Source organism: Arachis ipaensis, chromosome B1 (genome assembly GCF_059453495.1).
Source record: "Arachis ipaensis isolate K30076 ecotype BB chromosome B1, ASM5945349v1, whole genome shotgun sequence".
Lineage (NCBI taxonomy): Eukaryota > Viridiplantae > Streptophyta > Magnoliopsida > Fabales > Fabaceae > Arachis > Arachis ipaensis.
This window is the reverse complement of record NC_142436.1, coordinates 13,073,556-13,097,567: the sequence shown is the minus strand read 5'-3', so window position 1 is coordinate 13,097,567 and position 24,012 is coordinate 13,073,556. Positions and strand designations below refer to the sequence as shown.

General features: G+C 41.8%; 3 protein-coding genes across 3 annotated transcripts; 1 reads left to right on the top strand and 2 right to left on the bottom strand.

Annotated features, from left to right (window-relative positions):
* Nucleotides 1–12,780: 12,780 nt before the first annotated feature.
* On the bottom strand, nt 12,781–13,425 carry LOC148575752 (uncharacterized). Its single transcript, XM_088502530.1, has one exon. It carries the CDS (start codon nt 13,423–13,425, stop codon nt 12,781–12,783), a length of 645 nt encoding a protein of 214 aa, XP_088358656.1.
* Nucleotides 13,426–16,930: 3,505 nt separating this feature from the next.
* Nucleotides 16,931–17,509, top strand: LOC107646543 (putative F-box protein At1g67623). Its single transcript, XM_016350727.1, has one exon. It carries the CDS (start codon nt 16,931–16,933, stop codon nt 17,507–17,509), a length of 579 nt encoding a protein of 192 aa, XP_016206213.1.
* A 3,033-nt stretch (nt 17,510–20,542) lies between these two features.
* LOC107646535 (uncharacterized) lies at nt 20,543–21,256 on the bottom strand. Its single transcript, XM_016350717.1, has one exon. The coding sequence runs from the start codon at nt 21,254–21,256 to the stop codon at nt 20,543–20,545; it is 714 nt and encodes a 237-aa protein (XP_016206203.1).
* Between the last annotated feature and the right edge of the window lie 2,756 nt (nt 21,257–24,012).

Sequence of the window (24,012 nt, the reverse complement as noted above, 5' to 3'; positions counted from 1 at the left end):
AAGGGGCCAGTTTCGGTATATTACTACTAAAAAGAGGCAAACGATGGTATTTTTTTTAGGGGACTTGCATCTGACTGCCACGTCAACGGCCTCTCGTAACGTCATCATCCGCTGTTGGTGTCCCCGGGTGGCTATGGTATTGTGCCGTCGGCGGCGATGTAGCACCAAAACGATGGAGCAGCACTGCATGCTTCCTTTCCAGCTCCGCCACCCGTTGTTCCAATGCACGCTACTTTGCTGTCTCTTTTTCTTCCCGCTGATGAGGGTTACCGGTGTAGACCGTCGAGTCAGCTGCCTGGGGTGTCAGTCGGCGAACCATGGCCTTGTGTTCTTGCTCGGCATCTACGACCTGCGTCTCCAGCCAGGTCGTCGCGCTGTCCCCCTCGTCGACGCCTAACTCCGTCGTATTCTGCCCTAGATAGGGAGTCGCCTGCGCCACGTTCATCGCTGCCAGCTCTTCACGGTGTATACGAAGTTCTTCAGTGGTTTTGGCTACCAACACGCGGTTCAATGCCATGAGCCTATCACAGTCTGAAGAGTTTACCTCCCTGACGAGGATTTCGATCAGTTCCAAGACCGACAGTTCCTCGAGCCCCCTGCTATGGACGGGAATCGGTTGGTTAATTGAATCCTGCGACATTGTCGGGTTGGTGTGCAGGGAACGGGTCTGGCTGAGGAGTTGGTTGTCACGTAAGTGTTGTTTGGTGTTCAGCGAAGCCAAGCTTGCTGTAAACGGTAGTGGATACTATCCAGTACTTTACTCTATATAAGTGTTCAAAAAAATGGAAATGAACCACTCCCTGCTGTAAACTGATGGGTACCGGTAACTGGCGAGACCAAGGGCACATGTTACGGACATCTGTCCTTTAAGATACAACGGCTGTTTGACACATGGTTACTCACGGTAATTTAATTGTGAATTATCTGTTTGGTTACGTTGATTAGCCATTGGCTTTTATTAAGGGTTAATTTCAGTTAAATTTTAAACTCCCGAGTTAGTCTATGTTTGGATCAGCATATGAATGGATGACAGGAGGAATAATGGCGGGGGGCCCACATTCCAGTTTGAATTCCAAACGTAGGGAGAAGACTGCTAAACGTTCTGAGTCATACGTGAAATTAACGATGTGTCCATTGTTAACATTAAACAATATTTATAATACTTAACAGAAATAGATATTATTTTTAATATGGAAAGAAAATAGTGTTTTTGTTGAACATTCACATTTGAATTGTATTATAGTATTATGGAAATTATTCAACATGCCCTCACGTGTTACAGCAAGGCCCCCACGTGTTGGTCAGAATGTCGCCACGTGTCCAACACGGCCCCAGATAGTACATTCAAATTCCAGGACACAATCTAAAACACGCTTTTTATCAGGGAATTTTATAAGCGCAACATTATATTGTTATTTATACATATTTAAATATATTAATATAGTCGTACTTATTTATACAATCTAAAATACGTTTTTTATCAGGAAATTTTATAAACGCAACATTATATTGTTATTTATACATAGATAAATATATTATTATAGTCTTACTTTGCCATAATTTTCGCTTCTGTCTCACTCTCTTTGCCTCTCATTCCCTGTCCTCCTATTTTCGCTCCTCACACTTTCCATATCTTGAATTTGATCTTAAATTCACGCTGGAAGATTAACTGATTTTTAGATCTTGATTTTAGATTTACTTTGGAACTTAATCAATATTCCTCTCGGATTTTCTTTAACCACCTTGATATTTTCAATACCCAGCGTTAATAATTACGTTTGCAGTCTCCTCGATTGCCGTGTCAAACCCACAGACGGTGCATCGGTTATCGTGGGCATAAATATAGGCGTATGTGGCACGGAACCTAACCTATATGCTAACGCATTTAGAGAACTTGCAGTTTGAATCCCCCCACCCCACCAGCAATACCCATGCGTGGGATGAAAATGGGAGTTACCATGGCCACAGTCAGGATGGAGAAGACGGTCGGAAATGAGAGAAGGAAAGGGACAGGCGTTCCCCCGCGCGGCGGTCTGGTTGGTCTTCTGCACCTGTCTATATGGGTGATGACTGCCGCGAGGGTTGGGTTGGACTCGATCCGGGATCTGTTTAGCATGTAGGTGACAAGGTTTTTTTGGATGCAGCCCGTTCAACTGTGGTGTACAAGGTGGCTTCTATGGCGGAGCTACCCATCGCTCTCGGCGACAACTATGATGGGTGCCCTGAGCGTGGATTCCTCTAAATATTAATCTTTATTATGATACTAAACACTTATAATTATATTTGTATTATATTAAAATAAAGCACGATAGAAAACCAAGACAGGGTATACATAGGCATTTACGTCGGGCAGTACTTAGAACGCCATGTTATTTCTACACAATATTATAAAACCCCGAAAACAAAATGTTAGCCGTCTAAAATACCGAGCGGTGAGCTGAACAATATCACCGGCAACGGCTGTATTTTTTGGAATCTTAAATGGCGTGCTCTAGGACCACGCCGATAAGGCTACATGTTAGTTGCCAATCGAACCGTCGTCATCGACGGCCGTTGTTTCGGGATGGTCAAGGGCATGCGACGACAGGGACGGTCCATCCACGACACGGCGGCGCTTGTTTATAAGCGTCCTATCCAGAGCCTCGACCCTCAGTGCCAAACCATGCCACCTAGCAGTCTGGTCTTCTTCCCACTTGAGAAGTGCGGCGACCATCCTCTTCATATCAGATGCCTTCCTTTCCAGAGCGAATTCCGTGGACTCTAAAGGGTGTATCTCATCCAGCGCCGACGGCTCTCTGCCTCCTTGTGGCTTGTCTCCGTCCCCCGCTTCCAGCAGCTCCTCATTCTGATCCGTATCCGCGGTCGCCTCGCCACTGCTCGCCCAGCACAAAAGTCGATGGATTTTCTCCTCGAGCCAGGCCTCTTTCCTAACCAACGCTTCCTCGACCATGGAACATTCTGCATGGTTCTCCTCCGTGCGGATGAGGCTGATCAATCCGCCGATTGAGAGTCCCTGCAGAACGGCGGGACTAATGTGCCCCGCGGTTTTCGGGACGGAGTCCTGCGACATCGTCCGGTTCGGTGGCGGGTTTGAAAAAGGAACGCAGTCTCACCCTATTGGGGCAAACGTGAGGCAAGTATCACGACCAGAGAAGCTTAGGGGGTGACGATGGATTTATAAGGAGGAGCGTCTGATTACCCGAAGCGTTGTTGTCCCACTTACATATTGCTTGGAATGACGAAATTTGAAAGGAAATAAAATGGGGGGAGAGAAAATAAAAGGGAAAAAAAATATAATGTATGACCCACTACATTATTTTCTCCTCACAAATGAGAAGAAAATGAAGGAAAATATGGTAAAATGAATGAAATTATACATTTATCCCTTGTCTTAACAAATCATAATTTACATATAATATAAATAAGGGTATTAATGTAATCTTATACTATTATGAAGAATCAATTCTCAACTTCTAAAAATAAGTAATATAAAAAAATCATACAAATTTAATACTACAATAGTATCTTATTTTGACACAATAAAAAAAATAATAAATTCACAAAGCCTATCATCTAACTATAATATCAGTAGATTTTAACACTAATATCAAAACAAATAACCTTAATCACAATACTAACAATAAAATAGATCAAGTAAATTAATAAATTTTCAGTGAAATTTATATTTACATTAATAATGGTATATAATGAAAATATAATTAATTTTGAAAATAGAAAAAACACAAATTAATTTTACAACTATAGATTCAAATACGAACATAATTTCAGAGACCAATAAGTATTACCTCTGTGTTGACAATTAAGTTGTTTTAATGGTAATTAAGATCTAATAATGGTTTATAATAAAAGAAGCATTCTTTTGCAACAATGAACCTATAGTAGTAGTTAGGCGTGTTCATAGATTAGATCATATCCATATAAATCCACAGTATTTATCCGTATCTGATCTGTAATTTGAGTTTATGATCTGATCTGTAAGATGATCGGATTGAATCAAATCGGATCCACACTCTAATCAGATAGAAGTAAATATGTTTACAAAAGTAAACAAAAAAAATTATTGACTTTTTTATAAAAATAAAATTTTTAAATGTTTTTTATTTTATGGATATATTTGATATTTGATCCAAACGTAAAAAGTGCGAAATTTCGATCCAATCCGTACTAAACTCATTAGATCAAATTCGATATTCGCACTTTTTATGTTTGGATCAGATATCAAATATATCCATAAAATAAAAAATAATAAAAAATTTTATTTTTTATCAAAAAAGGTAAATAATTTTTTCTGTTTACTTTTGTAAGCATATTCAATTCTATCTGATTAGAGTGTGGATCCGATTCAATCCAATCCGATCATCTTACAGATCAAATCATATCCTCAAATTACAGATTAGATACGGATAAATACTGTGGATTTATATGGTTATGATCTAATCTATGAACACCCCTAACTACTACTATAGGTTCATTGTTGCAAAAGAATGCTTCTTTTATTATAAACCATTATTAGATCTTAATTACCATTAAAACAACTTAATTGTCAACACAGAGGTAATACTTATTGGTCTCTGAAATTATGTTCGTATTTGAATCCGTAGTTGTAAAAACTGAACTGGATCGGCTGGTTCGACCAGAAAACTAGTGAACCGGACTAGAACCGAACCCTAGTTCGGTTCGATTTACTCCTTACACCGTTTAAGGAATAAAACCGGTGTGAACTGGTAAGAACCGATCTAACCGAACTGGTTTGCTTGAAAAAATTTTTAAAATGTCTCCACAAGGTCTCGAACCAAGAACCTTGGAGCAAAAGCAACCTCTACCTACCACTTAGCCATTGCACTTCTAAGTATTATATTTGACAAACCCTAATTATTTATATTATTATATTAAATTATAATTAATTAAATCTACTTACACTAAAAAATAAATTTAATTTTTACACCTTATAAAATAATTTTTGGTTGGGTTGGTTATTTTTATTTTTAAAATTTAAAATGCTAATGACATTATTAAAATTAGCAATTGTAAAACTAGCCGTTGCAAAATTAGTTGTTGGAAACTAGCCATTACTATGTTACCGTTATTATTAATAAATTAATATTTTAATACTTTATATATACCACTTACATACACTTTTATTCTCACACTTTTCTCTACTCTTCTTCATCTTCTTCCAATTTTACTTCTAGCCCGAATTTTATATTGTGTATTATTGTTATATATGAATTTATTTAATATTAATATCTTATAATAGTGAATTATTTTTAAATTTATAAATTTAAATAATAATATTGAAAAAAGTTAAAATACATTAATTTTAAGTATTTTAATTACTTAATTAAGTGGAACCACAACAGGAACTAAAGTTAGTTCCTCCTAATGGAGAAGAGAGAGATGTTTTGAGTCTCTATTTCCAGTAGGGAACTCATCTCATTCCCTATTTATGGCCCACCTATCATAAAAAATAATTTCACATCAGTTTTTTCGTCATAAACAGTAAATACGAACCCAACGCATCTCTTTTTTCTCCATTAGGAGGAACTAATTTTAGTCCCTGATGTGATCCCACTTAATTAATTAATTAAAATCAATATAGTTAATATTTTTTTTTACAATAACAATAATAACTTCATATATAACAATAATACGCAATATATAACTCGAGATTAAATTTATTTGTAAAATTATATAAAAAAACATAATTAAAATATATAGTTGACGACAAATTTTGTGAAATTGCCATATGTGTTTAATCTAGTTTTTTTGAAGTAAACAAATTTAATTAATTCTAATTTATTATAACATTATAAATAATATTTAATATTAATTTAGCATAATTATTTATAGTTGTTCATACCCTGGGTCGATCTACCCGACCTGGGATGATTGGCGACAAAGCGACCGACCTCTTCAGGTCAGGCTACCCGACCTCTTCTCAAAGAGGTCGGCCAAATCAACAGGAGAGCCCAATAAAGGGCCCAAATAGAGGAACACGACCCAAATCCAAAGGCAATCCAAGCCTATAGAGATAAAGGCGGTTCCCTTGAAGATAAGCTGACTTCACCCAAAATAAAGATAAGATAAGATAAGATAACTAACTTATCTTATCAGAAAGGTCAGCCCCATCTACTATAAATACACTGGAGCACCCAGGTATAACTCATACTCTGATTCTACATAAAACCTGTTTAATACCCACTCTAACTTAAGCATCGGAGTCTCTTGCAGGTACCCCCCACCCTCCGGTGACGGAGGATCAGCAGTGCAGTCAGTCCAACGAATTGGACACGACAGCTCCGGCCGCCACCCACCAGCCGGACACGTCATCTTCGACCAGTATAGAAGATCTCGTCCGAGATCGACCGACAGTTTCAGGTAACCCTCGGAACATTGGCGCCGTTGCCGGGGAGCCTGGAAGTCATCCCAACACCATGGCGGATGGCCATGACAACGACCACGATTCAGATCTGGAAAACAGAACACCGCACAAGAACGCGGACACTACACCAAAAGGATACTCCGGAATCCAACGGGGACAAAAACTCATCAAATCCGGGGGTAATAGAAGCACTTCAAGATCGCTTAAAGCAACTTGAAAAAGAAACCCAAAAACAACGAGAGGTCGGAAAGGATCTACAAAGAGAGGTACGGCGGCGTCGAGAATTGGAAGACAAACTACTACAATTAGAAGCCGATCTCAAATCAAAAGCTCCTCGGACCACTCCTGAGGAAAATTCACGCAAAGAACAAGATCCATTCACCAGGGAAATCATGAAAACCAAAATTCCAAAAGACTTCAAACTCCCGGATATGATTTTGTATGATGGTACCACAGATCCCAACCATCATCTCAGCAATTTCAGAAGCAGAATGTACCTCACTGACGCCTCAGATACCGTTCGCTGCAAAGTTTTTCCAACAACTCTCACGAAGACAGCAATCAAATGGTTCGACAACCTACCTCCAAAGTCCATCTCAAACTTTGACGACCTGGCCAAAAAATTCTTAGCCAGATTCTCCATCCAGAAAGATAAGGCCAAGCACGCCTCCAGTTTACTGGGGATCAAGCAAGGAGATCGGGAGAGCCTCCGCAACTACATGGAAAGATTCAACAAAACATGCATGGACATACAAAGCTTGCCAACAGAGGCCGCCATCCTGGGACTCATGAATGGCCTACGAGAAGGACCTTTTAGCCAATCCATATCAAAGAAGTACCCTACCTCCTTAGACGAAGTGCAGGAACGAGCAGAAAAATACATCAACATGGAAGAAAACGCTCGGTTGGGAGAAACCTCAAAATCCGGGGTCCCCTGCCGAGACAAAGACAAGGAATCCAAAAGGAAAGAAGATCGACAAGGGGAGAAAATAAAAAAATACCACAATTACACCCCTCTCAGGGCATCCCTAGTCGACGTATACAAAGAAGTCTGCCATATGGAGAAAATACCCCAGCTCGGCCACTCAAAGGCAAAAGAGGAGGAAGAAACCGGAATGAATATTGCGAATATCATCGAGCGCGAGGGCACTCCACCAACGAGTGCTTCGATCTAAAGAACATAGAAAAATTGGTGAGGGAAGGAAAACTAGATCAGTTTCTAGCCACCCGAGATGACGACCAAAGAAAGAGACGAAGGGACGAAGATATCGGACGAACCGCGCGATCACCTCGTACACCGGAAAGACACGTCCACATGATACACAGTGGATTCGCAGGGGAAGGAATCTCCAAATTATCTCACAAAATATATCTCAAAGAAGTATACCATGTCGAGGGAAAGGAAGAAGCGCCCGACATCCCTGCAATCACATTCACTATCCGGTATCATCTCGGGACACGACGACCCCATGGTCATCACCATCATATTGGCAAACGCCAATCTGCACCGCACATTAATAGACCAAGGGAGCTCCGCCGACATCTTATTCAAAACTGCCTTTGACAAGCTCGGCCTAGAAGACAAGGAGCTTAGGGCATACCCGAACAGTCTGTTCGGACTGGGAGATACCCTGGTACAACCACTAGGATACGTGTCGCTACATACAACCTTCGAAAAAGGAAACCAATCCAGAACACTCAAGATAGACTACATTTTGGTCGACGTGAGTTCAGCCTACAATGCCCTGATAGGTCGGACAACACTGAATCAACTCGGCACAATAGTCTCGACTCCACATCTATGCATGAAATTCCCAACTACAGAGGGGATAGCCACAATAAAAGCAGATCAAAAGATGGCACGCCGCTGTTATAACGAAAGTCTAAACCTCAGAGGCAGAGGAGAAAAGTTTCATGCAATTGAGCTTGGCAGAGTTCAGAGACGAGAAGAACTCCGTCCGTAGCCAGAAGGTGAGATAGAGAAGGTTTAGATTGGAGACACCTCGGATAAAATAACTAATATCGGCACGATCCTGAAAGGAGACTCAAAAGAATTACTGGTACAATTCTTACGAGACAATGTCGATCTCTTCGCATGGAAAGCCGCAGACATGCCAGGCATAGACCCCAAACTAATGTGCCACAAGTTGGCAGTCTACCCAGGATCTCGGCCGGTACAGCAGAGACGAAGAAAACTTGGGCCAGAGCGATCCCGAGCTGTGGAAGAACAGGTACAAGCATTACTGGAGGCAGGATTCATAAGAGAAGTCAAGTACCCATTATGGCTAGCCAACGTCGTCTTGGTGAAAAAATCAAATGGGAAGTGGCGAATGTGCACCGATTACACCGATCTCAACAAAGCCTGCCCAAAAGATCCTTACCCACTCCCAAGTATCGACGCTCTGGTAGATGCTTCCTCCGGATATAGATACCTCTCGTTTATGGATGCATACTCGGGATACAACCAAATCCCCATGTACCCACCAGATCAAGAAAAGACTTCGTTTTTAACGCCGAAAGCGAATTACTGCTACATTGTGATGCCTTTCGGTCTCAAGAATGCGGGAGCAACTTATCAAAGGCTAATGAATAAAGCCTTCTCAGATCACATCGGAAAAATCATGGAAGTCTATGTAGACAACATGTTAATAAATACACAAAGCGAAGAGACATTATTGTCCGACCTGGCTTAAGTGTTCGACACTATAAGGAAGCATGACATACGACTCAATCCTGCGAAATGCACCTTTGCAGTAGAAGCAGGCAAATTCTTAGGTTTCATGCTCACACAAAGAGGAATTGAAGCAAATCCAGATAAATGTCAAGCCATACTCAACATGAAGAGCCCAACCTGTGTCAAAGAAGTACAGCAACTCAACGGGAGATTGGCCGCCCTATCCAGGTTCTTAGCAGGATCAGCGATAAGATCTCTCCCCTTTTATGCTACTTTGAGGAAGGGAAGGCAGTTCGAATGGACAACAGAATGTGAACAAGCCTTCCAAAACTTCAAGGAATTCTTAGGACGGCCACCTATCCTATCTCGGCCATGAGAAGGAGAACCACTCATATTATATCTCGCAGTAGGAAGCCGGGCAATAGCCTCAGCATTAGTCAGAGAAGAAAAAAGTGGGCAACAACCCGTCTACTTCATTAGTAAAGCGCTACAGGAATCCGAGTTGAACTACCAGAAAATAGAAAAGTTTGCCTACACCTTCATTCTAACGTCCCGACGACTTTGCCCGTACTTTCAGGCTCACACCATTAGGGTTCGAACTAACCAGCCCATAAAAGGAATATTACAGAAAACAAATTTAGCAGGCAAAATTTTACAATGGGCAGTCGAGTTATCTGAGTTCAACCTCCAATATGAAGCTCGGACGGCCATCAAATCACAGTCTCTGGCCGACTTCATCGCAGAATTCAGATGCCCTGGAAATCCCCACAGAATGGAATATCTATGTGGACGGTTCTTCAAATAAGACTGGAAGTGGCGCAGGTGTGATAATAGAAAGTAACCAAGGAACCCAAGTTGAGCTCTCCCTCAAGTTCGGGTTCCCGGCTTCAAACAACCAGGCGGAATATGAAGCGTTATTAGCTAGTTTAAAGCTGGCTAAAGAGGTTGGAGCTCAAAAACTCAACATCTACAGTGATTCACAAGTAGTCACCTCACAGATAACGGGGAGCTACCAAGCCAAAGATCCCACCATGAAAAAGTATTTGGACAAAACCAAAGAACAGCTCGGACAACTAGGGAAATATAAGATCTGCCACATACCCCGCGAACAAAATGCCCGAGCTGACGCACTTTCAAAACTAGCCAGCACTAAACTAGGGGGCAACAATAGAAGCCTCATCCAGGAAATGCTACAGAACCCTTCAATCTCGGAAGAGGAAAAAGTCCTAGCCATAATAAGTCAGGACCAAGGATGGATGACCCCCATAATTAACTACCTCAAAGCAGAAACACTCCCCACAGAAGAAAAGGAGGCAAAGAGGTTAAAAAGGGAGGCACAGTACTACACTATTATAAACAACATCCTGTACAAAAGAGGGATCTCAATACCATTACTAAAATGTGTGCCGACCAACAACACAAAGGAAGTGCTAGAGGAAGTACACGGCGGCATTTGCGGCAATCATCTCGGAGCACGAGCTCTTGCCAAAAAAGTACTCCGGGCAGGATTTTATTGGCCAACTCTACAGAAAGAAGCTACCGAATTTGTAAAGACATGTCCACCATGTCAGAAACATGCCAACTTTCACATCGCCCCGCCAGAAGAGCTCATCAGCGTAACTTTGCCTTGGCCGTTTGCAAAATGCGGACTTGATCTTCTCGGACCCTTCCCCAAGGGATCAGGACAAGTTAAATTCCTCATAGTAGAGGTAGACTATTTCACAAAATGGATCGAGGCAGAGCCCCTAGCCAACGCCACTGCTCAAAGAAGCCGAAAATTCCTATATAGAAATATTGTCACGAGGTTCGGGGTTCCACACTCCATCACCACAGACAATGGCACTCAATTCACAGATGCAGGCTTAAGAAAATAGTAGCCGACTTGAACATAAAGCACCAGTACACCTCCGTAGAACATCCGCAAGCCAATGGACAGGCTGAAGCTGCCAACAAAGTCATATTGGCCGGGTTAAAACGGAGATTACAAGACGCAAAGGGAGCTTGGGCAGAAGAGCTTCCACAAGTTCTATGGGCATATCGAACGACGCCACACTCCACCACAAAGGAATCCCCTTCCGGTTAGCATACGGAATAGAGGCGATGATTCCAGTAGAGATTGAGGAAGGATTGCCTAGAGTGGTTCATTACAATGAGGGAGCAAACTCCCAACTTCAGAGGGAAGAGCTCGACCTACTACCTGAAATCCAAGAAAGAGCTCGGATCAGGGAAGAAGCACTAAAACGTCGAATGGCTTCCAGATATAATCAAAGGGTAGTGCCAAGGAGTTTTGTAGAGAATGATCTCATCCTAATCCGAAATGATATTGGAATAACTCGACCAGGAGAAGGAAAGTTGGCAGCAAACTGGAAAGAACCCTACCGAGTTGTAGAAGTACTTGGGAAGGGCTACTACAGACTATCCGAACTCGATGGACGAGAGCTTCCCAGATCATGGCACGCCTGCAACCTAAGAAGGTACTACAGCTAGAAAAAGTAAGAGATCTCACTATTGGATGCACTCTTTTTCCTGAAAGGGTTTTTTAATGAGGTACCAAGTTGAGACTCAGACACTATCCGACTTAAAGGGATGAAAAATTCCCATATGTATATATTTTCCTTTAAATAAAATATATATTTTAGATATTCTACAAGTTTCCAATACACATTAATCTGAAGCATTCATCGTCCGATTATAAAGCAACAGATCGGCATAAAGTGAAAAACAATTTCACTGCACGATCATGATAAAGACAATCGTCCGATAAAGGTGAAAACGCGATTCACCTAAAAGACGATCTAAAGATAGCAACCACCTTCTACAAATCGGCAAAGATGAACACAGAATAATGTAAGAAGTTATCGAAAGTGATCCGAAAAAGAACCTGACGAGGTCTTATGGATTGCTAAATAATAACTTAAAGACAGGCCGACATTAAGAAGTCAGACCAAGTTAACCCAAGTTACAAGTAAACCCTGGAAAGAGGTCTGGCCAACCCTATTAAAGAGGATTACTTTAACTTAGAAGGGCCCGACATGACAAAGTCAGCCCAAAATGAAAAGTTATAAAAGTAGTCCCTGAAAGAAACCTGACAAAGGTCCAAGAAAGAAGATTACAAAAATAACTTAAAAGAGATCGACATAATGAAGTCGGTCCACTACAACAAACAAGTTATAAAAGTAATCCCTGAAAGAGATCCGACAAAGATCCAAGAAAGAGGATTACAAAAATAACTTAGAAGAGATCGACATAACGAAGTCGGTTTCCTACAAGTAATCACTGAAAGAGACCTGACCAAGGTCCAAAAAGAAGATTACTAAAAATAGCCGAGAAAAGACCGACATGACGACGTCGGTCAACTACTTGGAAAAGGATAAAGAAGCCGGTCATGGATTGCTAATCGGATCCACGCATCTACAACCTCCAAGTACAAAGCAGTTCAAAGAGGCTAAGCAACAAGGCTTCAACATCCTCGAAACATATAAAAGCTAAGACAGGCGCAAACAAATGGGATATAGAATACAATATTATAAAGCCTCCAGGTCAGGCCCCAAAAGCTTGAAAGATACTTGTTGTTTTTCAAAATAAAAGTTGCTAAACAAGCAACCCAAAGGAATATCAACAGACAGCAAAATATTCAAACCACGAATAAAGAGTTTAAACTAGCCCACAAGCCGGGCCAACCACACAAATATCCAAATGGAAATCAGCAAAGATCGGGAGTCTTCCCGGCAGCATCAGTACGAGGAGAAGGAGGCCGAGTCTGGATAGGCACAGCATCTACGGTTCCATCATCCCGGTTCAGAATCTGGCAATCTGGATCAGACACAACCGGAGGAACTGAAGAGGTCGACACTTTGGCAGAAGACACATGGAGAGGTTCGACATCATCATCATCCTCGTCATCAGGGACAATCTTACCATCCCTAACAACATTATCCAGGCTGAAGAGAGTGAGGTCAGCCTCGGGAGCAATAACCCGAACCTGCTCTTTCAGGTTCTCATAAGCAGCAGTTACACTGCCAACAAGATGACCTTGAAGCTCGGAGTAATCAGCTCGGGCATTCTCCAACTCCTCCCTCAGGCGCACCACCTCCCGATAAGATGTCACATAACTGTCCTTATGTCTCATAGCCGTATCCTCGGCCAGCCTCACCGAAGCCGCCAGAGAGAGAGAACTCGCCTTCTCATTCTCCAGATCCTTCTCCAACTTGGCTACCTTTACCTCAAGCTCTTCCTTCAGGCCCTTCATCCGGTCGAACTCCTGTTTAGCCTCCTCCATAAATTCCTTAGTGGCATGGAGAGGAAGATTCTGAGCAGTTCGGTACAAGGCAGCCCCCATGTATGCCATTTTAACACTGTTTCGGGTCATAAAATCCAAATGGCGAAGGATTGACACATCATCCATGGGGAGGGTACCGTAGGGACCGATCTGCTGATCTACAAATTCGATTGCATTAAAATCAGGGGCGTCAAGGTTGAAGGCCTCAGTTGTTTTTTGTTTTTTATTGGGAGGAGCACCAGAAGTAGCAACTGAAGGCTGTGGAGGCTCGGCCAGACGAACCCGAGGAGTCAGAATCACCTTCCTAGGCCCAGGAGAGCTCAGTACGAGCGACTTCACCTGAACTTGTGAAGATCCCTCTCTGGCCGCCTTGGCCGAGATGTTTTGAGCAGCAACAACTTTCTTCGCCTTCCTGTAGGCCTTCATAGAATCATTATTTTTCGACATCTCTGAAAATACAGAATCAACCGAAATGACGAGTTACAATACAGGAGAAGAAAAGTTCAGAAGCAAGTATAAAAACAAGTCAGACAGTACCCAAAGCAGTTCGAACTAAAGATGGATCACTCAAGAATCTTTTCGTATCCAGATGGGGTGGTTCCCCCCATAAATCTTCAAGAACAAATACAAAAGCCCGCTCAACCTCATTAAGCATCTCCCATGTATAACGTGGCACTCTCACATTCTTTTGCCACTCCAGAGGAAAAGCAGGCTCGTCATTCTCATCAAGAAAGAAGGGGCGGACCCCTTCGACAGCACGAACTTTAAAGAAGTAATTCTTAAAATCCTTAAAGGACTCATCATACATAGCAAACACTTTATGGCCCTGGGCAGACCTGAAAGAAACCCAGGAAGCTTTCTTTTTCGAAGAACCACCAGGCTTGGCGGAAACAAAAAGATAGAGAAAAAGAGTTTCAGAAGGTGTTATGCCCAACTCTTGGCAAAGCAGTTGAAATATTTTGATAAAACCCCAAGAATTCGGATGAAGCTGGGATGGAGCAATGTTACAGGACCACAACAAGTCGGTCTCAAAAGCAGTAAAAGGAAAGGTAACATCCAACTGGCTGAAGAAATACTCATAGGCGTAGAAGAAGGGACGCTCCCCCTCGACGAAAGTAGGGAAACAAGCCCTCTCATCAGAGTCAGGAGCTACAAGCTCATAATCCCCCTCCCGAGCACTGTTACCACAGATCCTATGACGTTTTCTCAGCTCTACACAAAATTCAGCATCCACAACTGAGACACACATCAAGACAAGGGAGTCCAGCCAATCGGACATCCCCTCGGGAACTTTAGAAGACACCTCTACAATGTTATGGCGAGAAGACATGAGGCCGACTAATCCTACAAATAAGAAAGGAAGATTGGATCACTGAAAAACATCTCGGACGAAGGGCAAAACAACTCGACTAATATGATACAGGCGAACAAACAGAAAAGGAAAATCCCAAGACTCAAACCAAAGTCATGGGGCATCCTTTGGAGGCAGTAACAAAGCAAGGTTTCAGGAAATTTCTACAGCTTATGTCCCGGCACTCATAAAACATAAAAATAAGGTTTCAAATGAAACAAAGGAAGTAAAAACACAAAGTCATCTAAGTCACTACCTTTCTACAGTCTATCAGCAAAAAGCATTGTCAAACATAAAAAATGCCAAGCAGAAAATCATCAAAGATGCAACCTTTTTCAGAATCAAGCAAAAACCATCATCGAAGGCGAAATCAGAAACGGCGACAACATGCAAAAGCCCTAAAAAGATTCAAGCAACAAGAAAAGCAAAAAGATTCGCACAAAAAATGAAGAAATTCCAGAACACGCAAGAATCAGGCACAGTAAAGCAGAAAAATCCAAACTTTCTCTGAGCAAAAGTCAAACTTTCTAAAACCAGACATATAAAGAAACAGAGGAAGAAAAATTGAACCCGGAGAATAGAAGAAAACCTCGAAGGAAAGCTGAAGAGCAGAAGCAACAAAGCCACCCCTTGAAGCGGAAAACTGCGAAGATGGAAGGAGAAATCTGGAAATCACCCCTCTTCCACAGAAAGCAGTAGCAGAATAGACGTTGCGGGAAGGAACTACGAACTCCAGGCAAGAAACAGAAAATGAGAGAGTAAAGGGAGAAGTTACGAAGAAGAGCGAAGAAGAGAAACCGTTTTTGATTGAGAAAATCAAAATAAAAAGCCAAGGGAAAACGGGGCAATTAATACCAATTAATGAAGGTATTAAACCCTCTCACGTTCTCAAGAACAAAGCACTGATATAAAAGTGCGCGCTTTTAGAGGGAAACGTTCTACATTCAAAAGATTCTACAAAAGGAAGAAATCGACAAAATGCTTGAGTTCGGCTTCGTCAGAGAAGGACCGAAGTCAAAGACTCGACCTCAACAAAAAGACCAAGCTCAAGCAGGGGCACTGTTCATACCCTGGGTCGATCTACCCGACCTGGGATGATTGGCGACAAAGCGACCGACCTCTTCAGGTCAGGCTACCCGACCTCTTCTCAAAGAGGTCGGCCAAATCAACAGGAGAGCCCAATAAAGGGCCCAAATAGAGGAACACGACCCAAATCCAAAGGCAATCCAAGCCTATAGAGATAAAGGCGGTTCCCTTGAAGATAAGCTGACTTCACCCAAAATAAAGATAAGATAACTAACTTATCTTATCAGAAAGGTCAGCCCCATCTACTATAAATACACTAGAGCACCCAGGTATAACTCATACTCTGATTCTACATAAAACCTGCTTAATACCCATGCTAACTTAAGCATCGGAGTCTCTTGCAGGTACCCCCACCCTCCGGTGATGAAGGATCAGCAGTGCAGTCAGTCCAACGAATCGGACACGACAGCTCCGGCCGCCACCCACCAGCCGGACACGTCATCTCCGACCAGTATAGAAGATCTCGTCCGAGATCGACCTACAGTTTCAGGTAACCCTTGGAACAATAGTAATTATGATTTAAATAATTAAGATAAATTATTAATTAAATAAAGATATAATTATTTAATATAATTATTAATTATATTTAATTTATTAATATAAATCTTTAATTAAATATAAAATAATTATTTAATATAATTTAATTATTAATTGAATATATATGTGATGTATTTTAATTTATTTTTTAGTTATTTGCCGTGTGTCAAAAATTTGTTTCGAATACAAGAGTCCCTCTGAGAAGGGACTCCTCTTCTTGGTCCACGTGAAGGAATTGCTTTCCTTTCCACTCCAACGCTTCAAAGTCCTTCTATGTCAGATAAGGGAGTCCACTTTTATACTATTGGAGTTACTCTTGTAAGCGTATTAATTATCTGTCACTATTCATAATGTTGGGCAACGCTTACACGAAGTCATGATAATTATTGCCATGTGGACAATACTATAACAATAAAAATATGTTAATAAATGAGGACACATGCGTTTTGGAAATTGGAATTACAAATATCACAACCGTACCACCGCCATACCCGACAAATTTGAATGATAATAATAATATTATATATGAGTTGACACTCCGTCTGTTAACTCCCCCTCCTCTGTACTCTTCGTAATCTCCGCTTATCCAAGCCCTTGCAGATGGATGGGGCTTCCAAGGCACGCAGAAAGGAACGGGACGTACCCGTCGAGTACGAGTGTCCGCTGAATATTCTGTCTCGCGATATATGGGTGAGGATTGCCTCGAAGGTTGCATCGAATTCGATCCGAGACCTACTCAGCATGCAGGCTACTTGCAAGGTGTTCCTTGATGCATGTACTTCGGACGCTGTATACCAGCATGCGACGATGTGGCAGATACGGTTGGTCTCATTTTTATTTTACCTTGACCGGGCTGAAAAGAGGTTCCTCGATCGATGCGTCGAAATGGGAAATGCTGATGCTATACTCCGGCAGGGGTTAACGGAGTATTTCTGGATTGGACGCCGTGGCATTGGAATGGAACTGCTTGCCAGGGCCGCGACGGAGGGAAGCGTCGAATCGGGTCACCTGTTTGCCATGTTGCTACTGTGCGAACATGAAGACGAAGAAGAAGTGCAAAAGGGTGTTGAAATGGTAGAGTTTATACGCACTTCCGGAAAGATCGAAATGTGCAGGGAGTTCTTCACAGACATTTTCTGGGAGCGATGGATCGACGAGAGACCATCGGATCCGGGATAGATCGTGGCTTGTCGGTCAACCGCTTGCACCACCCGGGGCACCATGACTGGTATGAAGGACATGTCCCGTGTATCGTGTGGGCAGTGCCTCGCGGATTTCGAGGTCAGGGTCTTCCTAGGGATGTTTGAATTTCAGTAACGTTACTGGTTATCACCGTAACTAATATGCACCCAGATGTACTGTTGCAGTGTTATCCCCGAATAACCTTGGCAGGGTTATCCCCGAATTAACCATATTAATTCACACTATTCACACGTTTTTATAAAATGTTGTTAGTTACCTATATTTTTTCAATTGCAATACATCGTTTTAGCAAAAAAAAAAAAAACTACATTGTTGTGTGATCGTCAGTTGATATTCACTGATTTGGCATAGCACATAATTTTTCCGTTCGAGATGGCGAAAAACGAAAATGGTTGTGCACAGGATAATCTATTAATAATTGACATAAATTGATAGCAAGACGACATATACTAATAAGACAACTACATAGTAGCAAATTAAGGTAGACCCAATCATATCCTATCAGCCGGAGGGGTGAATGAACAGCTTGACCTGCATCGATCATCAATAGTTAATTGCGAACAGAAGTAAGGAACTTCCGCACCTCGTACTCGGCCAGGCATCGCACACACATCACACCGAACAAGTCGCTTGCAACGCTCATTGTTCCCTAGCTAGAACAACCACCGGAACGGCATGCTACGGCCTCCGCTGGGTCGGTCAGGTTTATCTCCGACCACGGGCCCGCCAACAACAGCGTGAATAACTCTCTGCACCTTTCTATTGCACCAGACTCCCGCACCACATCGAAAAATGCAAGCCCGTGGCGGATGTCATCGTCGTCCTCATCATCAAGCGACCATAGAAGCATCACACTGAGGTAACATGCCTCCACATTACCCAAATCTACTGCCTCGGTCATGGTCTGTATACCAGATCTGCAGGGGCCAAGCCAGAATAAGGCAACCATCCCCTGCCGGAGCAGGGCTGTCGGGTTCCGCGCCCTGGCGCATCGGCTCACAAATCCCATTGCATCCCGCCCAGAGCGGTACAGGAAGCAGTCAACGGGCAACTCCGAAACCAGGGCATGCCTGTACACGCCGTCGGACCTGCATGTAGCCGCAAATAGCCCGCAACTCGCCTACATGTTGAACAGATCCCTAATAGAAGACGACGCAACCCTCGTTGCAATGCTGACCCATATGTCAAAGCGAATGGTTATAAGCGGGCACCGAATCGGATACTGGTACCGACCGACTGCCTGCCCCTGTTCTCCAAAAGTTTCGCCCACCGTATACTCTCTCCTCATCGGGACTTTGTTTATCCGTTCCGTTTTATTTGTTTATCCGTATTAATTTGTTTTGTTTGATCGATGTACTTGTTTTTATTTTTCCAATACGAGAAAATGATAATCCACTAAGGGTTATCGCTTAACTTAGCGCTTAACGAGGAAAATATATAGGAAAATGTGGTCTGTATTGAGGTCCATGGTTTGCGCAGGTGTAGCAATAAATACGCGGAAAAGTAAATGGTATTTAACAACATTTTTGAACTATGTGTAAACAATGTAATTTAATAGGGTATAAAAAACTAAATTTAATTAGTAGCATTAACATTTGGATGTGTGTATTTTTAGTAATTATCTATCTAAAAGTGATTTTAACTAATATTATACAAAAAATATTTATTTTATCAAAATCAATTTTAGTACAGAATTGTCAAACATAAATCATGTTGACACAAACTTACTTCAACCCAAAATCAATTTTATAAAATCACTTTCATTCAAACTTCAGTTTGACTAACCACACACAATCCAAACACACGATTACAGGTTCGGTTAAACAAACATGGGAGAAAAATTAAGAATGAAACTTATCTGTAACAACAGAAAAATTAAGTATGCGTAACATGACACTTTCCATGTTGATCTTACGGCCTATGGGTACACCAAAATTAAGAAAACCCTTTCTTTGGATCCAAGCGCCTTAGCACTGCATAGTGGCGGAAAATAGGTGCTGGAGCCATGGTATGGTACGTGCGTTTGAGGTGCTCAATGCAAAGCCCACCATCCAGTATTGTTTGTGGTATGCATTAACGATCAGCGCATATGCCATGATCAAATGGGTTACGGTGCAATAAAGGTAGGCATGTTTGGTTGTCAGGAACTTCCGTGGGACAACAACTGAAATGGGAAACACATTTACCAACGGCCACAGGGATGGTCGGTCCTGAAAAGGAAATGTTTGGTAACCAGGACAGGGACATGAGGTTGGAGTCGGACGGAATTGGATTCTGAGTGAGGTACTTTGTTAGTTGACGGAAATAAGAGTATTGTCAGGACATTAACTGGAATTCCTCGCATAGTGGAATAAACCAGATAGATTGTGGTCTCCACCTGTGGGCCACCTTGGCCACAGACGTGTTACTGGCTACCGAAACCCCATGCGTTACCCATTTATTGGGACTCTACGGTCAACGTGCGAATGGAAGCATCCAAGAAGCATAACCAACATGAGCAGAAAGCCACGTAACCTCAACTAGTGTCAAGGGCTGTTTTATTAAATTTGCTCCATTAACCCAATTAATTCACATTATTTACACATTGTCCGAAAAAGTTGGTGGTTACCTATACTTTTCTCCAGAAATGCTAGATGATAAACAATGGCCATCTTGAACAACCACCGACCAAATAAAAATACGCTACACCCTAATTTTATGCTATTAATTAAATTTAGTATTTTAACTCTATTAATTCACATTGTTTAGAAAAGTTGTTGATTACTTATACTTTTCCATTTTACTTTAATTATCGTTTGACACTACACTACATGTTGACGGACAGGAACAGTCGCCAGAGTTTAGTGTCGCCAAAGGACGAAAAGGCATCACGCATAAGAAGCAGAACACTATAAATCCTTGACGCATCAAATAAAACACCCAGTCACAGTGTGCTCCAATGTAAAAGACCGAAAGGCCATCCTCGAAAAGCCTAGTTAATAGCCCGAACCAGATCTGTACGAGACGATGTCACCACCAGTTGACAAATAATATTAACTCGTAGTCGGCGCGACACTTGACGCATGACAGGGTCCTGCCACCTTCGTAGCAGCGCCAATGTTGGTACTGGCTCCCGCAACGGTAATAGTTGTAGATGGCCCTGGTCTTGCCCCGGGTCGAGCAACAAGACGAATCACACACGAGATTGTCTCCTATCTGGGACAGCTGGACTTCAGGCCGCGACGGACACAAGTGGACCACGCAGCACAATCTCATGCACTCCCGGAGCAGACCGGAGTCGGCAACCGAACGAAACCACTCCACAGATTGTTTCATGGCGCCCGTCCTCACCGGGAGAAGAAAGGTCGCCAACGACGCGGCGTACCTGGCGACGATATGGCCCTTCACTGCGGCAGAACATAGCTGATCCAGCCCCGCATCCGGATGACCTCGATGGAAGCATTCCCGTAGTCCCTCCCGAAACAGGATCTTCGGGTTGCCGCTCACCCTGCAGCGACTGAAGAAATCCACTGCCTCGTGACAACGGTCCCAAGTCATGGCCATCTCAATGGGGCAAGGTATGGAGACGCTGGCAAGGGCGACGCCCTCCCGGCCTGCATCGCGCGTGGCCCGACAAACCATCTGCATAGCGCACAGGCTGTGGACGGAGTCTGCGGCGACGAGGCTGGAAATGACGGTCCATATGTCGTGAGGGAGGCGGCCCGCTGATGTTAGGGAAGGCATTTCAAAATTTTGGCCGAAGTGAAGGTGAAGGGATTGGTGCCACAGGTACAGGGAAACGACGTAGAGAGCATCCAATGGTGACTTTATCCTTCACATTTTTGTATTATATATATAGCAACTCCAACCGTTGGATAGAAGACCTGGGTCCATGCACACGTATCAAAAAGGAGGAGTTCATGCTGAAAGTAAATTTGTTCAACAAACGATAACTTGCCATGTGGCAGGTTATCCTAGAAGCAATACTATTAAAAAATAAGTTCATTAAATTAATAAGTTAATATTAGTTAATTAATAAATCTATTTACAGTAATATAAATGTCAATTAAATAAATATGATCTCTCTATTTATCGTAATAACTTAATTAATAAATATTTAAACAATTATATTTTTATTTAGGCGATAATTCATAGTAAGCTAGTTTTATCACCCGTGCCAAGCCTGGACACGATGAGTGCAGTTTTTTTAAAGTACTTGTTTTCTTTATCTACATTGTTATTGTAACTATTTTGTTTTATGAAAATGAAGCCTTATATTTCATGTGATGTGATCAGTTAATTTAAACTCAAATAACGAAACAAAAAACCTTAGAAGTTAGATCATTTAACAACCCGAACAAACAAAACCATTGTTCTATACTTATTGAATGTTATGGATGGATGATAAGTTCAGGGATGGGTAATGTTCATACCCTGACCCAAAGCTAAGGCTCCAGTCTAAATGAAAGGCCCAATCCAAAGGATTGAGCCTCATCTCACGCCGACCTTCCCCTGAGAAGTCGGTTCTTGCCACGAATCGTCCTAAAGAAGTCAGGAACGAAGATTAGCTGGCAGATAAACACTCATTCAAATGAGTAACTGCCCTAAAATCTCTCAACCCACTTCCAGGAGCCATATCTCAACTTCCCTACGATAAAGGGACGGTTATCCACCTTAGAAGGTGGAACTACTTCAACGGTGGTTATTGGTTCACCACTATAAATACACTGACATCCCTCAAGGATCTCCAACTCCCAATACTCTCTAGACCTGCTTACACCCTTGCTAACTTAAGCATCGGAGTGTCTTTGCAGGTACCACCCCCACTCGCTTGTATTCACAAGTCAGACGGAGGTCCGAAAGACGCGAATCCATTCTAAGGCTTCCCTCCTCAGATGATTGGGCCAACCTAATGAGTCCGGTCCAGTAATTTCCGGTTACCCATCGTAACAGGTAGATATTAGTCTAACCGAGGTATGTGAGCAGGAGGTGGAAGATTTGGATTATCATCATCAATTAGGCTGATATAGATGTCAATTAAATAAATATTATCTATTTATTTATCGTAATATCTTAGTTACTTAATATATAAACAATTATATTTTTATTTAGCCGGTAATTTGTATTTAATTTTTGAAAATTATAGTTAAAATTAGCAAAAGCATAGGTAACCAACACTTTTTTTTGAACAATGTGTGAATACTGTGAATAAATAGGGTTAACGTAGTAAGTTAATCTTAAATTCACTTAGTAGGGAACTCATCCCAGTTCCTGTTTATGGCCAACCTGTCATAAAAAATAACTCCACATTAGCTTTTGCGTCGTAAACAATAAGTTGGAACTCAAAGCATCTCTCTCTTCTCCATTAGGAGGAACTAACTTTAGTCCCTGTTGTGGTCCTGCTTAATATAATAACATAAATATAAATTATATTTAATATTAATTATGATATAAATAATTAACACAAATGATCAATTAAATAAAAATTTAATTATTTAGTGTAATTAATTATTATAATTTTTAATAAATTAGTTATAGGTTGATTACTTAACTAATTATTAGTTAAATATAATTATTTAATATAATTATTAGTTAAATTAATTATAATTCAATTATTTAATATAATTATTTAATTAGTTAACATTACTATTTAATTAATTAATATTTCATATAATTATTTATATTTTTATATAACTTGCCATTCAATGGGAGTCCCCATTCAGATAGACTCCCTCTTCGTGGGATTCGTGCAGGAACCCGTTTCGTTTCCTCTCCAACGGTCCTGTCCCTCTTTTGTCTGAAGCAGGGCTCCAATGCCCATTGGAGTTGCTCTTACGCCCACTGTAACCGATGCTTCGTTTTTGGGTTTGGCACGGGAATCGTAATTTTTAAAGCTGCGCCCGCGAAAATGAAATTGAAAAATAAATTTAAAAACAAATTTAAAAATACGTTAAGGCGCTCTGGTAATTTAGGATTTTTTATTTTAATATAGAAGAGTGAAGAGAGTTTTACGTTAATGATACAAAGAATAGAGTTTTACAGTGTTCTAAGGGCGCTATTCTGGGCAAACACGTTACGCAGAGCACGTATTGCACTGACAATACGCAGATTGTGTATTTACAATACGCTGATCTGATTGACATCCTCCGTAGAGATGCAAAGACCGCGGATTTTGGCCTCATCGAGGCCGTACTAGACAGGAAGGAGGGGATCTGGGAGGTTCCATGGGTTGAAAAGACCGCATGTGAGTTGTTGAGGGTCAATGCCGAGAGGTTAGAGTTGATGGCCAGGTCGAAGAAAAAGGAGGTTCAACTGGAAGAAGAAGAGAAGGCACGACGCCGGAAGGAAAATTGGTTGCTTCGCAAGACCGTTCGCCAACTGTATCACAAGGTAAACAAAATGATGGCAGAAATCTCAAAGTGGCGTGACCTGACAAACATGGTCGTCGATGTTTTCGAGGTCAAGCCGAAATATTTGTTCCATCGGGCAGGCGTTCGACC

Coding starts and splice junctions, on each gene's coding strand:
- LOC148575752 (XM_088502530.1), bottom strand. CDS start 13,425: ATGGCATACATGGGGGCTGCCTTGTACCGAACTGCTCAGAATCTTCCT.
- LOC107646543 (XM_016350727.1), top strand. CDS start 16,931: ATGGATGGGGCTTCCAAGGCACGCAGAAAGGAACGGGACGTACCCGTC.
- LOC107646535 (XM_016350717.1), bottom strand. CDS start 21,256: ATGCCTTCCCTAACATCAGCGGGCCGCCTCCCTCACGACATATGGACC.